At 46.9% G+C, this 15,852-nt stretch overlaps 1 protein-coding gene across 1 annotated transcript in view; it reads left to right on the forward strand.

Annotated features, from left to right (window-relative positions):
* LOC106585809 (adhesion G-protein coupled receptor V1) overlaps nucleotides 1–15,852 on the forward strand; it is a 236,869-nt gene that overhangs the window by 97,212 nt on the left and 123,805 nt on the right. Inside the window, exons 50-70 of the mRNA XM_014172457.3 lie at nucleotides 1,352–1,474; nucleotides 3,849–4,071; nucleotides 4,247–4,451; nucleotides 4,646–4,792; nucleotides 5,035–5,290; nucleotides 5,581–5,783; nucleotides 6,528–6,704; nucleotides 8,555–8,737; nucleotides 8,894–9,073; nucleotides 9,198–9,362; nucleotides 9,563–9,683; nucleotides 9,936–10,059; nucleotides 10,372–10,510; nucleotides 10,778–10,963; nucleotides 11,562–11,797; nucleotides 12,207–12,355; nucleotides 12,783–12,981; nucleotides 13,245–13,464; nucleotides 13,923–14,162; nucleotides 14,346–14,495; nucleotides 14,688–15,176. Coding sequence (XP_014027932.3) covers nucleotides 1,352–1,474; nucleotides 3,849–4,071; nucleotides 4,247–4,451; nucleotides 4,646–4,792; nucleotides 5,035–5,290; nucleotides 5,581–5,783; nucleotides 6,528–6,704; nucleotides 8,555–8,737; nucleotides 8,894–9,073; nucleotides 9,198–9,362; nucleotides 9,563–9,683; nucleotides 9,936–10,059; nucleotides 10,372–10,510; nucleotides 10,778–10,963; nucleotides 11,562–11,797; nucleotides 12,207–12,355; nucleotides 12,783–12,981; nucleotides 13,245–13,464; nucleotides 13,923–14,162; nucleotides 14,346–14,495; nucleotides 14,688–15,176 — 4,115 coding nt within the window. The remainder of the gene's footprint in view (nucleotides 1–1,351; nucleotides 1,475–3,848; nucleotides 4,072–4,246; nucleotides 4,452–4,645; nucleotides 4,793–5,034; nucleotides 5,291–5,580; nucleotides 5,784–6,527; nucleotides 6,705–8,554; nucleotides 8,738–8,893; nucleotides 9,074–9,197; nucleotides 9,363–9,562; nucleotides 9,684–9,935; nucleotides 10,060–10,371; nucleotides 10,511–10,777; nucleotides 10,964–11,561; nucleotides 11,798–12,206; nucleotides 12,356–12,782; nucleotides 12,982–13,244; nucleotides 13,465–13,922; nucleotides 14,163–14,345; nucleotides 14,496–14,687; nucleotides 15,177–15,852) is intronic.

The following is a 15,852-nucleotide window of genomic DNA, read 5'->3' on the forward strand; positions in this document are numbered from 1 at the left end:
TATGGATTTAGGGTTGTACCTGGTAGGTTTCTTGATCATTTGTGTGAGAATGAGGGCATCTAGCTTAGATTGTAGGACGGCCGGGGTGTTAAGCATGTCCCAGTGTAGGTCACCTAACTGTACAAACTCTGAAGATAGATGGGGCAATCAATTCACATATGGTGTCCAGGGCACAGCTGGGAGCTGAAGGGGGTCTATAACAAGCGTCAACGGTGAGAGACTTGTTTCTGGAAAGGTAGATTTTTAAAAGTTAAAGGTCGAATTGTTTGGGCACAGACCTGGATAGTAAGACAGAACTCTGCAGGCTATCTCTGCAGTAGATTGCAACTCCTCCCCCTTTGGCAGTTCTATCTTGTCAGAAAATTTTATAGTTAGGGATGGAGATTTCCGGATTTTTGGTGGCCTTCCTAAGCCAGTATTCAGACACGGCTAGGACATCCGGGTTGGTGGAGTGTGCTAAAGCAGTGAATAAAACAAACTTAGGGAGGAGGCTTCTAATGTTAACATGCATGAAACCAAGGCTTTTACGTTTACAGAAGTCAACATATGAGAGCGCCTGGGGAATGGGAGTGGTGCTGGGGGCTGCAGGGCCTGGATTAACCTCTACATTACCAGAGGAACAGAGGAGGAGTAGGATAAGGGTACGGCTATAAGAACTGGTCGTCTAGTGCGTTTGGAACGTAGAGTAAAAGGAGTAGATTTCTGGGCGAGGAAGAATAGATTCAAGGCATAATGTACAGACAAGGGTATGATAGGATGTGAGTACAGTGGAGGTAAACCTAGGCATTGAGTGACGATGAGAGAGGTTTTGTCTCTAGAGCCACCATTTAAGCCAGATGAAGTGTGTGGGCGTGGAACAAAAGGTCTAGCTAAGAGATATTGAGCAGGGCTGGAGGCTTTACAGTGAAATAAGACAATCACTCACCAAAACAACAATAGAAAAGGCATATTGACATTAGGGAGAGGCATGTGTAGCCGAGTGATCATAGGGTCCAGTGAGTAGCTAGGCGAGCTGAAGACACGGCGATTCAGACAGCTAGCTGGCCAGGGCTAGCAGGCTTGCAGATGTGCCTCCGAGGGACGTCGCAACGGAAGAGCCTGTTGAAACGGAAGAGCCTGTCAGTGTAGTAGGCCAATGGGAAACCGCTCAGTGTAGTAGGCCAATGGGAAACCGCTCAGTGTAGTAGGCTAATGGAAAACCACAGGCAGGCTCAGAGGATGTAATTTATAGTAGCTGGGTGTGTCATACCTAACAGAACCGCCTGTGAATGAAAGAATAGAGGGCTAACATAAAGCTATGTGTGTGTGTGTGTGTCCGTCCACCCGTCTGTGTGTGTGTTCCTATCCCCAGGTTCCTCTTCCTCCTGTGAGGTGTTTGTATGGGGTTCCCAGCAGCTGTTCCCCCAGCACAGCCAGTCTATCCCCCACCCTGGCCTGGCCTCTGCCCAGCCCTTCACTCTACCCTCAGGGATCAGTGAGTACACACACACACACACACACACACACACACACACACACACACACACACACACACACACACACACACACACACACACACACACACACACACACACACACACACACACACACACACACACACACACACACACACACACACAATGGTGTTTGTTCTTCACTAGTTGCCTGTTTCTTGTGGCAACAGGTCACAAATCTTGCTGCTGTGATGGTATTTCACCCAATAGATATGGGAGTTTGTCAAAATTGGTTTGTTTTTAAATTCTTTGTGGGTCTGTGTAATCTGAGGGAAACATGTGTCTCTAATATGGTCATACATTTGGCAAGAGGTTGGAAGTGCAGCTCAGTTTCCACCTCATTTTGTGGGCAGTGTGCACATAGCCTGTATTCTCTTGAGAGCCAGGTCTGCGTTCGGCAGCCTTTCTCAATAGCAAGGCTACAGTGGTTCGTCCTTTGAAGTTCTATGGCATGCTATTCTATTTTATTCTATGGCATGTTATTTAAGTGTGAACCACTGGTACCATTAAGCCTAGTTAGTGCTAGTTTGACCACCAGAGGGCATCTTTGAGAAACATTTGATAGCCTTCAATAATGGCTGTACTAGAGGGGTTCAATTCCCCGACGGGGAGGAAGTAGTAGGCTGTCCTGTTGTTGTTAACTGACTTGCCTAGTTAAATAAAGGTTACACTAAAAGCATAACATTTCTGCACTCTATTTTTTTTATTCTAGTCTAACCAATACCCAAACGGAGATGAAGTGAACATAAACATCTCATTGATTTACCTGTTCCCATGCTTGTCTCAGAGCTCCGCGAAATGGTGCTAAAATAGTTGTAGGCTATTGCTTCAAATCCTATTGCTTCTAACTTCAATATGCTCTTTAAATAAATAAGACCTACACCACATTTAACAGGACATTACTCAACACTAGTGAGACTCATGTCGCCTACGGTAGGCCTACAGAATATTGAAAAATATGATGTGACTCTACGCCAATAATTACATATAGAGGATTGGAGGATATTTCTGTAATTCAGTGATATTTATTCCCATAGTAGTTCGTTATGGATCCATAACTAAATAAACATCAGCGTTTTGAAAGAGTATTTTTATCATTATTTTATTAATGAAAGCATAAAGATGCCATTGTTAGTTACATTGTTTTAGTTTGAATGTGCAGACTGGCACTAAGAACAGAACAGTGGGAACATTTCCCTAGTCAGCGCCATTATTAGTGTAATGCCCCTTAAATATTTTAGAGATGATTTTGATTTCAAGTGACGTAAAATGAGCGAGGAAAAAGGCCATTCTTGAACATGGGGTGAGACATTGTTACTAATTTGTTAATAAAGCCAGTTTGTCATTTAGAATGATTTATTTCTGTTTTTAGAGGGAGAAAAACCATAAACCTACAGTCATCTCATGGGTCTCCCAGTCGAGGCCGACACGGGTATTGAACCAGCATCTGTAGCAACACAGTGTCTTAGACCGTTGTGCCACTCAGGCACTGTACAATGTGGTCAGTCAGGAGTGGGCTACAGTACTACAGTAAGAGCCAAATAATCCTAACAAAATAAAATAATAAAAACCTTAGTGTAACAACAGTAAGTAATACTGAAGTCGTGAACAATTATCCGTTTCTATTTAGGTTTATGTCACCCATTCATTGTCAGTTAGAGACACAGTAGGACCCAAAAGTATAATCAGTGCTCTAACTCCCCATTGCGCTGGTCTTGAGCAATGAAGTGGTGATGCAGGGTACCGTACTAAACCACGAATGACCTCTAAGTCCCGCGGCGTACACTCGCAACTTTTAAAGGAGGAACCACTGCTCACTGAGTCTGTACAAGATTTCCTTAAGTTTGGGTCAGTCACAGTGGTCAGGTATTCTGACAGTATGTACTCTCTGTTTAGGGCCAAATAACATTCTAGTTTACTCAGTTTTTTTGTTGATTCTTTCCAATGTGTCAAGTAATTATCTTTTTGTTTTCTCATGATTTGGTTGGGTCTAATTGTGTTGCTGTCCTGGGACTCTGTTTGTATTTATGCACAGAGCCACAGGACCAGCTTGTTTAGGGGACTCTTCTCCAGTTCCATCTCTCTGTAGGTGATGGCTTTGTTATGGAAGGTTTGGGAATTGCTTTCTTTTAGGTGGTGTTAGAATTGAACGGCTCTTTTCTGGATTTTTTTTCTGGATTTTGAGAATCTCTCTCTCTGTGTCTCTCTCTCTGTGTCTCTCTCTCTCTCTGTATCTCTGAATCTTTCTCTCTCTCTCGTTCTCTGTATCTTTCTCTCTCTGTATCTCTCTCTCTGTATCTCTGTATCTCTCTCTCTCTCTCTCTCTCTCTCTGTGTCTCTCTGTGTGTCTCGTAGCCCATCTCCTGCTGGCTGGGAGCAACGGCTCAGCGCTGTACACCTGGAGGTCTGACATCATGCTGTTTTCCCTGGTGCTCACATCTCCTCCAGCCTCCAACTTCCTCTCTCTCCCTCTCCCCTACATCAACACCACTAAGAGCCTCCTAGCAGCCACCGAGCCCTCAGGCACCACTATGTATGAGCTCACCTCTGTCTCCAACCGTTCCGACTTCATACCCAGGTACAGATGTGCCCCACTGTTCCCATGGCAAGCCATTACATTCAGACCATAGGCATTGCTCATATGTTTGATCAAACTTTGAGGAAATTGTCACTTACGTCGTCACTTGTGTCTGTTGGTCTTCGTTCATTCTTCAGTGGCTGTCTTCTCTGACCGTAATGCATTTCACTCTCAGCTATGGCGAGTTGCGTTTTGTGCCCGGGGACCGGGAGTTGGAGATTGCGGTAAACATCATCGACGACGATGTCCCAGAGGAGGACGAACAGTTCCGGGTGGTCCTAAAGAATCCCAAGGGAGGGGCTGAGATTGGCTTTGGTGGTCAGGTGACCGTGCTTATTCCAACCAATGATGACGCCCATGGAGTCATAGGCTTCACACAGGTACTCTCTGTTGTTTAACTCTGCTTCACTGTCAATTTCCAAATAGGTTTCTGTTGCTTGCATTTCTATGTCTATACATACATAACATTTATAGTGCTAACGCTCTATGCTCATATTTTATTTTCCAATACAGTTGAATGGTAAAAATCTTTCTGATATTACAGTGCATACTGACACTGATGCTGTCTCTCCAGGGCTCTCTATCTGTGGAAGTGGAGGAGTTGACGAAGGGCAACCCTATCTCTCTGAGTGTTGAGAGGAGGCGAGGAACCTTCAGGAGACTGACCATCCACTGGGCAGCCAACGGCAGTCTGGAAGACATCTTTCCCACATCAGGAGTGGTGAGTCTCTCTCTTTCCATCTCTCTCTCTCTCTCTCTCTCTCTCTCTCTCTCTCTCTCTCTCTCTCTCTCTCTCTCATGGCTAACTTCCATGTGTTAGATATAGAGAAATAGAAGAGATACCAAACAACTCACTGATGTGCCATTTCTAGTTTAGTTCATTGGTTGCGAATTCACTTCCTGGATTGGCTGAGCTAGCGAGGAACAGACATCCACCCTGTTGTCCTCTACCGTGTTTCTCAGGTGACGTTTTCCCAGGGCCAGGTGGTGGCTACCATCTATCTGACCGTGCTAGCAGATAGCATCCTTGAGCAGAAGGAGAGGGTCACCATCACCCTGCTGGATGTCACCACGGTGGGGCTAGACCAGCACTCCAGGGGAGCTCTGATTGACCCCCAGAGAGCACAGGCCCTCCTCACCATCTTGCCCAACGGCTCACCCTACGGGTTGATAGGCTGGCACCTGGACTCCCAGTACCTCCTCACACAGGAGCCTCAGAGTAAGAAGCCAGCTGTTTGCATTGTTATACATTTATTTATACAGTGGAAAAATCATTTCTAATGTGTATAGTTAAAAATAAACCCTATTTGAACAATGTCCATTTTTAAGGCTACTGAAGTGTTTGGTTACTTGTTATGAGTGATCATAACTTGATTTGACGGCACTATGACGTTGGTGTGATTCATTACTACACATTGTCCAATCTGTTTCTGTCCTTGTTCAGGCTATAAGGTTTAGGTAAGTTGTCTAATGCTCCTTGTACATGTTTGTCTCTGCTTTTCACCCAAGAGAGTCCCACTAATGTCACCCTGACCATTGTGAGGGAGCAGGAGGCTTCTGGGGAGGTGGCAGTGCACTACCAGACAGGACCAGCCCTATCCAAGCCCCCCTCCAACCAGGCCAGCGCCCCACAGGACTACACACCCCGGGAGGGCACCGTCATCATGAAGGAGAACGCCACCCTTGCCCTCATCACCATCACCATACTACCGGTACGCATAGAATATAGTAGAATAGAATAGAAAATGATAGAATATTACTTTATGGACAAACCATCCTCAAGACCCATCTTGGGATGACTGGGGACCGGACCCTCCTCCTCTCCTTCTCCTCTTCCACCCCAGCAGTGTAAATCTAGATTGGTTCAGCAGACACTGTGGCTTTCTGCCTGTTCTGGCTGCTTTCTGCCTGTTCTGGCTGCTTTCTGCCTGTTCTGGCTGCTTTCTGTCTGTTCTGGCTCCGTTCTGGCTGCTTTCTGCCTGTTCTGGCTGCTTTCTGCCTGTTCTGGCTGCTTTCTGCCTGTTCTGGCTGCTTTCTGCCTGTTCTGGTTGCTTTCTGCCTGTTCTGGTTGCTTTCTGCCTACAGCGTAGGTCCATACTAGGTCTAAAACCACCAGTGTTGGGTCTGCCACGGAGGAAACCCACTACTTATTTCCCATCGGAATAGATCCATTCCTAGTAAATTGCAGTGTTGAGTGGCTATTTTAATGGTAACTATTATTGTGTTTTGTTTAGACTGAAAAACATGGACCTGGTTTCTATGTGCTCTGAAACTGCCAACATTCTTTAAGGTTGGTTGGGGAATAAAGGCTCTTTAGAAGTGGAACATGGGAAAGATCAGTAGTTCCTGTCTGTGGGTTGGGTTTTCTTTCCTCCTAATATAGCAGGCAACCATACCCCACAGTGTTGGTCAGGTCCTCCAGACCTGAGGGCTGTGTGTGTGTGTGTATCAACCAGGATGAGGCTCCGGAGCTGGCTGAAAGTTTCCTGGTGAACATCACAGGCGTGGAACTAGTGGGGGGGTTGACGGGGGCGGCCCAGCCCAGTGTGAAGAGGCCTGGCATGGAGGTGGCTGAGGTCACCATCCAGGAGAACGATGACCCACGTGGGGTCCTGCAGTTCAACGTCTCCCAGGTAATACCTTACACTACTACCTCTGCCCATATGCTACACAATTATCCTTGAATATGGCACTCCATCCCTTTATTCTCCTTGAATAAGACACTCCATCCCTTTATTCTCCTTGAATAAGACACTCCATCCCTTTATTCTCCTTGAATATGGCACTCCATCCCTTTATTCTCATTGAATATGGCACTCCATTCCTTTATTCTCATTGAATATGGCACTCCATCCCTTTATTCTCCTTGAATAAGACACTCCATCCCTTTATTCTCCTTGAATATGGCACTCCATTCCTTTATTCTCATTGAATATGGCACTCCATCCCTTTATTCTCATTGAATATGGCACTCCATTCCTTTATTCTCATTGAATATGGCACTCCATCCCTTTATTCTCATTGAATAAGACACTCCATTCCTTTATTCTCATTGAATAAGACACTCCATCCCTTTATTCTCATTGAATGAAACACTCCATCCCTTTATTCTCCTTGAATAAGACACTCCATCCCTTTATACTCCTTGAATATGGCACTCCATTCCTTTATTCTCATTGAATGAAACACTCCATCCCTTTATTCTCATTGAATGAAACACTCCATCCCTTTATACTCCTTGAATGAAACACTCCATTCCTTTATACTCCTTGAATGAAACACTCCATCCCTTTATACTCCTTGAATGAAACACTCCATTCCTTTATACTCCTTGAATGAAACACTCCATTCCTTTATACTCCTTGAATGAAACACTCCATTCCTTTCTTCTCCTTGAATGAAACACTCCATTCCTTTATTCTCCTTGAATGAAACACTCCAGTCCTTTATTCTCCTTGAATGAAACACTCCAGTCCTTTATTCTCCTTGAATGAAACACTCAATTCCTTTATTCTCTTTGAATGAAACACTCAATTCCTTTATTCTCCTTGAATGAAACACTCCATTCCTTTATTCTCCTTTAATGAAACACTCCATTCCTTTATACTCCTTGAATGAAACACTCCATTCCTTTATTCTCCTTGAATGAAACACTCCATTCCTTTATTCTCCTTGAATGAAACACTCCATTCCTTTATTCTCCTTGAATGAAACACTCCATTCCTTTCTGAAGTATATCACAACAGTAACTATGTGGTGCTCTAAGGTTTAGAGATGATCTGAAAGCTCTGACCAACGAGTGATTGAATACTAATAGGTATGCTAACCCTATGGTACAAAAAGGTATGTTAACCCTATGGTACAAAAAGGTATGTTAACCCTATGGTACAAAAAGGTATGTTAACCCTATGGTACAAAAAGGTATGTTAACCCTATGGTACAAAAAGGTATGTTAACCCTATGGTACAAAAAGGTATGTTAACCCTATGGTACAAAAAGGTATGTTAACCCTATGGTACAAAAAGGTATGTTAACCCTATGGTACAAAAAGGTATGTTAACCCTATGGTACAAATAGGTATGTTAACCCTATGGTACAAATAGGTATGTTAACCCTATGGTACAAAAAGGTATGTTAACCCTATGGTACAAAAAGGTATGTTAACCCTATGGTACAAAAAGGTATGTTAACCCTATGGTACAAAAAGGTATGTTAACCCTATGGTACAAAAAGGTATGTTAACCCTATGGTACAAAAAGGTATGTTAACCCTATGGTACAAAAAGGTATGTTAACCCTATGGTACAAAAAGGTATGTTAACCCTATGGTACAAATAGGTATGTTAACCCTATGGTACAAATAGGTATGTTAACCCTATGGTACAAAAAGGTATGTTAACCCTATGGTACAAAAAGGTATGTTAACCCTATGGTACAAAAAGGTATGTTAATGCTTCAACTCTGTTTCTGTGTCTAATTCTTAGGAAGAGTCTGGAGGGTTGCTGGCCTATGAGGTGGCTCCGCCCAGAAACGTCCTCCGTCTAGCAGTGGTGCGATTGGCTGGCAGGACTGGGAGAGTGGTGGTGTACTGGGAGGCTCGGCCAATCACTGCCAGTCTCGATGACTTCACTCCCTCTTCTGGGAATATCACCTTTCAAGATGGACAGGTAATTTGATTACAACTATGGTTAGAGTGTTTCTCCTGTTAGATCACATAGTTAAGTTAGGTCACCTACGTAACTATGATCCACTAAGTCTAGTTGAGCTTCTATGAAGGATAAGATGTATACCTCAGGTAAAATAAACTCTGGTTCTGTTTGCAGGGACAGGCCATCATAGACATCAGCATCGTGGATGACGCGGCGGTGGAGTCTGTGGAGCGCTTCAGTGTGACTCTAATGCGTGTGATTGGTGGAGCCAGGCTGGGGGTGGAGATCTCTGTGACCGTCACCATCCCACCCAACGATTCACCGCTGGGCAGCTTCGGCTTCCAGGAGAAGACTGTGAGTCACAACTCATTGTCACCCAACAAATTTCCCTACAGAGAATGGAAGAAGTTGTATTTTCCAATCCAATACAACTTTATTGTAAACCATTATTATGCTAAGTAAACAAATCTCCTTCTAGTTCACTATCAGCGAGCCAGAGTTCACTAGTGACCCGGCTGCCATGGCAACGCTGACTGTGGTGCGAAGTGCAGAAGGCGAGGGGGCGGTGACACTGATGTGGCGCCTGGAGGACACTGCCCGGGACGACCTTTCACCTCTCAACGGAACACTGGTCTTCAATGAGGTCAGTAGGGGGCGGGGCTAGGGAAGATGATAGCAGGTCAGTTAACAGCGTTTTACACTATATGTGAACCAACTAGGTAACTACTTGGTAATAATTGATACCAAATGTACTAATAGTTGGTGCTAAATGTACAGTTTATTTTGGAAGTTGAAAGTGCAGTTTGTAGGGAAGACACTGATGGGAGACTTTGTGAACCTCAGACAGAGTCTAGGAGAACGCTGGTGATCCGGGCTCTGGCTGACGCTGTGTTGGAGGGAGACGAGAGCTTCACTGTCCAGCTCCTGGCTGCCAAGAGTGATGCTGTAATCGACCCCGTTGATGGTCAGTGTCTTTGGCTGCCTCACTGTGTTTAAACATACACACAGTCTCTGGTCTATGGAGAGGGGAGGGATAAAGTTGCCCCTAGAAGCTGATCTGAGGTCAGTTTCTGCGTTTTAAATTCTAATGGTTACAGTTTGGATTGAGGGAGAGTAAGCTGATCCTAGATCTACGCCTAGAGGCAACTTGTGTGTATAGAGCACCGGAGGAGGGCATTAGACTGAACTGGGACCCTGGGTTGGTGTGTGTCTGTAGGGTCAGCCACCGTCACCATCCTGGGAGACCGTGCAGCCATGGGAATAGTGGGGATCGCTGAGGCTTCCAGGAACGTCCTCATCGGAGAACCTCAGGGAGACTATAATGGGACTGCTCTGGTCAGGTACACATACAGACAGTTACACACACACATATCACTGGCTAATGGGAAAGCCTCACATATGTTTATTGGTCAGAATATTTCTGTTGTGCCGTTGAGAAAGTATTATTTTGGTTAATAAGATGTCAACCAAATGCATGTTGCAATGATACCATTGTGTGTGTGTGTGTGTGTGTGTGTGTGTGTGTGTGTGTGTGTGTGTGTGTGTGTGTGTGTGTGTGTGTGTGTGTGTGTGTGTGTGTGTGTGTGTGTGTGTGTGTGTGTGTGTGTGTGTGTGTGTGTGTGTGTGTGTGTGCGTGTGTGTGTGTGGTTCAGCCTTGTACGCGGCCCTGGCATCTTTGGAGAGATCCAGGTGTACTGGAACATCACTCCTGCTGTGGCCTCTGAGTTTGAGGAGCTGTCTGGCGTGGTAACCATGAGGGACAGACAGTCTGCCGCCACCATACGCCTCAAAGTATAACAATCTCTCTGACTATGGAATGATATTCATCACTATGTTCTTGTTTTATCATACCTCATCTTATTGTTAAGTGAAAATGAATGCAAAATGAATATTTCCCAATGTAAATTGTAAAACTGTGTCCCAATATCAATACTTGACTACTACTTAGAGTGAAGTGATGTAACCTATTATATTGACCATGCATTTTCAACAGTGTCCTAGTGTGGATATTGGGTCACAGGCTGAAGGGAGTGGTGTTTGTTGTTGTTGTAATTTCAGGCGCTGGATGATGACACAGCAGAGGAGCGGCGTGTGTACCAGCTGACCTTGACCTCAGTCACGCCCGGGGCAGGGATCAGCCCCTCGGCCCAGAGGGCCACGGTCACCATGGCAGCCAGTGATCTCCCCCACGGCCTGTTCTCCTTTGTCCAAGGCCTCGTCAGGGCCTCTGAGGAGGAGGGCAAGGTGTGCGCGCCTGGGCGGTCTTGGGCCATGATCTTAAACAACCACATTGTTGAAACTCACTAGAGGATGTCTAACTGGCTAGACCTGCCCTATCAGAGCCTGAGAACGGTCTGACCTGCCCTATCAGAGCCTGGGAACGGTCTGACCTGTCCAATCAGAGCCTGGGAACGGTCTGACCTGCCCTATCAGAGCCTGAGAACGGTCTGACCTGCCCTATCAGAGCCTGGGAACGGTCTGACCTGCCCTATCAGAGCCTGGGAACGGTCTGACCTGTCCTATCAGAGCCTGGGAACGGTCTGACCTGTCCTATCAGAGCCTGGGAACGGTCTGACCTGCCCTATCAGAGCCTGGGAACGGTCTGACCTGCCCTATCAGAGCCTGGGAACGGTCTGACCTGCCCTATCAGAGCCTGGGAACGGTCTGACCTGCCCTATCAGAGCCTGGGAACGGTCTGACCTGCCCTATCAGAGCCTGGGAACGGCCTATTTTTGCCCTCTCCCTCCTCCACCTTCTCTTCTCCCCCAGGTCAATGTGACAGTGGTGCGCTCCATGGGCAGGTTTGGGAGTGTGTGGGTGAACCCCTTCTCTTCTCCCCCAGGTCAATGTGACAGTGGTGCGCTCCATGGGCAGGTTTGGGAGCGTGTGGGTAACCTACCAGACAGCAGGCAGTGTAGCGGTCAGTGGAGTGGACTTCACCGCTGCCTCGGGTAGGCTTCTGTTTGGCCCAGGCCAGACCACGCGTGGGGTCACGCTGAGTATCCATGACGACGACCTACCAGAGGGACCTGAGGAGTTCTACCTCAACATCACCACAGTGGAGCTCCTCAATGACAGGTAGGTGGACCCTGGACACTGATCTAGAGTCATTTCTGTGCTTCCTGTCCTCCAGTTAAGGTTAGGGGGGTTGGAGAGGGAAAGCTGATCCTAGATCTGTTGCTAACGACAACTTCTACCCTGAGCTGCTGGTGTGGGAGGAGAATCCCAAACCTGGTTAGTGATCAAAATGCCATGGTCAGAAATGTGGATTTCACTGTAAGTGAGGTGGAAGGTGTGGGTCTCTGTGGTGTGAGCTGTGGTATAGTGGAGGGTAAACGCAGGTTAATGCTGTTTACCTAACTTTTTATTTAGTTTGAACGTTCACCCCAAACGGAGATCAGTGTTATCCATACATTTTTTTAACCTTTACATCACTGGGTGTGAGACGGAGTGTTGTCTCTGACCTCTGTCCCCCTCCTGTGGTCAGTAATGTGGACTTCACTGTGAGGGAGCACGGCCTGCAACGAGACCAGCCTCCAGCCATCGGCAAAGTTTCCTCCGTCATGATCATCATCCAGAAGAGTGACAACTCAGAAGGCATTCTGGAGTTCCTCCCTGACTATGTCAACATCACAGGTCAGCCTCTAATACACACACACACACACACACACACACACACACACACACACACACACACACACACACACACACACACACACACACACACACACACACACACACACACACACACACACACACACACACACACACACACACGTTGACACTATTCAACATAGCTATTAGTATCAGGCATCACTTTAGCAAATGTAATTTCATCTTCTTAATATGTAATGGACATGATTAAAATAGAGGGATTCTGAGAGTGGTGATTGGATGAATGCAATATTTAAGGAGTATTACAATACAGTATTAAAGTGTACGTTTGTCCCCATCCATAATAGCACCCTATTCCCTACATAGTGTACTACTTTTGACCAGAGCCCCATAGGTGCCCTTTGGGATGCACTGAGTGTATTTGATGCTCTCTCTTGTCTCTCTCCAGTGGAGGAGGATGTGGGCAGTGCGTCCATCCCAGTGGTGAGGAGGGTGGGTTACTACGGCCTGGTCACAGCAGAGTACATCTCTAGGGGTCTGACTGCCAGGGCCGGCCTGGACTACATCCTGGCCAACGGCTCGCTCACCTTCCTCCACGGCCACAACACCAGTCACATCAACGTGTCCATTATAGACGACCAGGACAGGTAAATCTGTCTCCCTCTCTGTCCGTCTGTCTCTGTCTGTCTCTGTCTCTCTCTGTCTCTCCACAGATCACCTTTAAAATGTTTCCTCTCCCAGCCACCAAACAATGTTTAATTGTTTGATTGTGGTATTGCTGCACATTTTTGGGTTATTTTATTTCTATGAGATTGGTATATCTGTTGTGAAAGAAGTCTACGACATTCTATTAGAAAATGGATGTGAACATGAAAGACCAGTAATGGCGCTGTCATAACTCTTCTCCCAGAGAGGACGCCGAGACGTTTGAGATCCAGCTGTCGGGTTCCACGGGCGGAGCCATACTGGGTACTCATCTGATTGCCAGGGTTACCATCGCCAAGAGCGACTCGCCCAATGGTGTGGTCCGTTTCCTGAACGCGAGCGTGATCACCCTGGTGAACCCCAACAGTATTCTGAAGTTCAGCCTGCTCCTGGAGAGGGTGGGGGGGTTTGTAGGCAACGCTACGGTAAGCCTACTGGGACACTCCCCCTCACTCTGTTTCTCCCTCTTGTTAGGCCTGTAGTCTCAGCCACCTTCGGGACGGTTTCCCGGACACAGACTAAAAAGAACGTTCGATAGAGAATCTCCAGTGAAAGTGTTTTTTTTAGTCCAGAGGGAGGGTGAATTTGTGTTCGGGGAATCGGCCACTAGGGTCTAACTGCCATGTTCTGTCTCTCTGACCCCGTAGTACAAGAGCTTGTTCACTGTCCTCATTTCTCTGCCAGATGTCCATCACTCATGCTAAACTTAATGACACTGCAATACCTGTTAGCCTATGCCAAGGATAATGTCTTGATCCTGTATTTTTCATAAGAGAACGATTGGTCCGAATATATTTGGCAGTAATATGAATCTAGTCTTGTCTTTGCAAGCATGAGAGTGATGTATACCAGCCAATCTGAATCATTGATCTCTTTTCCTCAGATAACTTGGAGCATTCTGGGTCCCAACACCAAAGAGGTATTACCACCCGTAAACACAGACGTTGGAGATCCTGTGAACGGATCATTCCATTTCAGAGACGGGGAGGGGGGATTGCGCACCATTGATCTGAGGATTCTACCCCATGGGGAGGTGGAGGTGGCAGAGACCTTTGTGGTCGTGCTTCAACTCCTCTCAGGTGACATCGACATTGACCCCCAAGCTGGCTCTGTCACTCTCAAGGTACATCACGGTCCCAATGAGTGACATCTCAATATTAATACGAACCCCAGTTGTATTAAAACCATTATATTGAAATGACTTCACAGGCTCTTATTGATAATAAGAGTCTCTGAATCGTGGCGACAACATGTGGTTTTCTCTTGGTTTGGTGTGTGTGTGTGTGTGTGTGTGTGTGCGCCTCAGATTGAGAAGTTTGGAGACGCTAATGGCATAGTTGAGTTGACAGAGGAGGACCTTAGAGAGCGTGTGTACAGTGAGCCCACAGCTGGCGAGGGGCCGCTCAACATCTCCCTGCTCATCACGCGCAGACAAGGTGCCATGGGCAACGTCACGGTACGACCACCTGGAGGGTGACATCATACTGTTACAGACAGAATGTGGCTTTATAGGCAATGCTCCGGCTTTGGGTGTGTCCCTTTCTCTCAGGTGTGCTGGGAGACGGTATGAACCGAGTTCATTACACCGTCTGTCCAATAATATACAGCCAATTCACAGGTATGTTATAGATGTGTGTGTGTCTCTCAGGTGCACTGGCAGATCCTGAGTGACTCTGACACAGCGGGGGACTTCTCGGCCCTCAGCGGCTCCGTGGTCATCCTGGATGGTCAGAGGGGGGCAGAGGTGGTCCTCACTCTTCTACCTGACGCCGTGCCCGAGCTGGAGGAGCTCTACATGCTCCGGCTGAGCTCCGTGGAGGGTGGCGCCACCCTGGACACCAACCGCAGTACCACCCTCTTCAGGGTGCGTGCCAACGACGAGCCGCACGGCGTGTTCAGCCTGGCGGCGGAGCGGCAGGCGGTAGTTGTGGTGGGGAGGGGAGCCGGGTTGGTCAGACTCCTGGCACTGAACGTGACGCGCCAGGCTGGGGCCTTCGGCAACGCCAGTGTGGGCTACCGGATCAGTACTGGGCCTGGGCTGAATGGACAGGAGCTGCTAGGGGGGGCGGCTGTGGGGAGAGTCCTGATCAAGCATGGAGAGGAATCAGCCTCTGACTCTGTGCCAATCAGTACTCAGGTAAGAGAGGACTCAAAGACATACTCAAGACCAGGGTTGCCAATGGTTTTATATGATTTTGATGCATTAATGGGGGATCATGCACTCGTGCTATGAATATACTCATACATTTTCTGGCAATTTATGAAGATAACATTGAATCTGTATAGTTTTTCATAACTTTCCATAACCTCCCTAATAAGGCCATTTTATTAAACCAAACTTGTCTCCAGTACGTCACTGACCCTGCCTCTGTAGTCCTGGTTACCAGGCTGAATGTCTCTCTCTCTCTCTATCTTCTAGTGCTGTGTCACTGACCCTACCTCTGTAGTCCTGGTTACCAGGCTGAATGTCTCTCTCTCTCTCTATCTTCTAGTGCTGTGTCACTGACCCTGCCTCTGTAGTCCTGGTTACCAGGCTGAATGTCTCTCTCTCTCTCTATCTTCTAGTGCTGTGTCACTGACCCTACCTCTGTAGTCCTGGTTACCAGGCTGAATGTCTCTCTCTCTCTCTATCTTCTAGTGCTGTGTCACTGACCCTGCCTCTGTAGTCCTGGTTACCAGGCTGAATGTCTCTCTCTCTCTCTATCTTCTAGTGCTGTGTCACTGACCCTGCCTCTGTAGTCCTGGTTACCAGGCTGAATGTCTCTCTCTCTCTCTATCTTCTAGTGCTGTGTCACTGACCCTACCTCTGTAGT

This window comes from Salmo salar, chromosome 24 (genome assembly GCF_965601325.2).
Source record: "Salmo salar chromosome 24, fSalSal1, whole genome shotgun sequence".
NCBI lineage: Eukaryota > Metazoa > Chordata > Actinopteri > Salmoniformes > Salmonidae > Salmo > Salmo salar.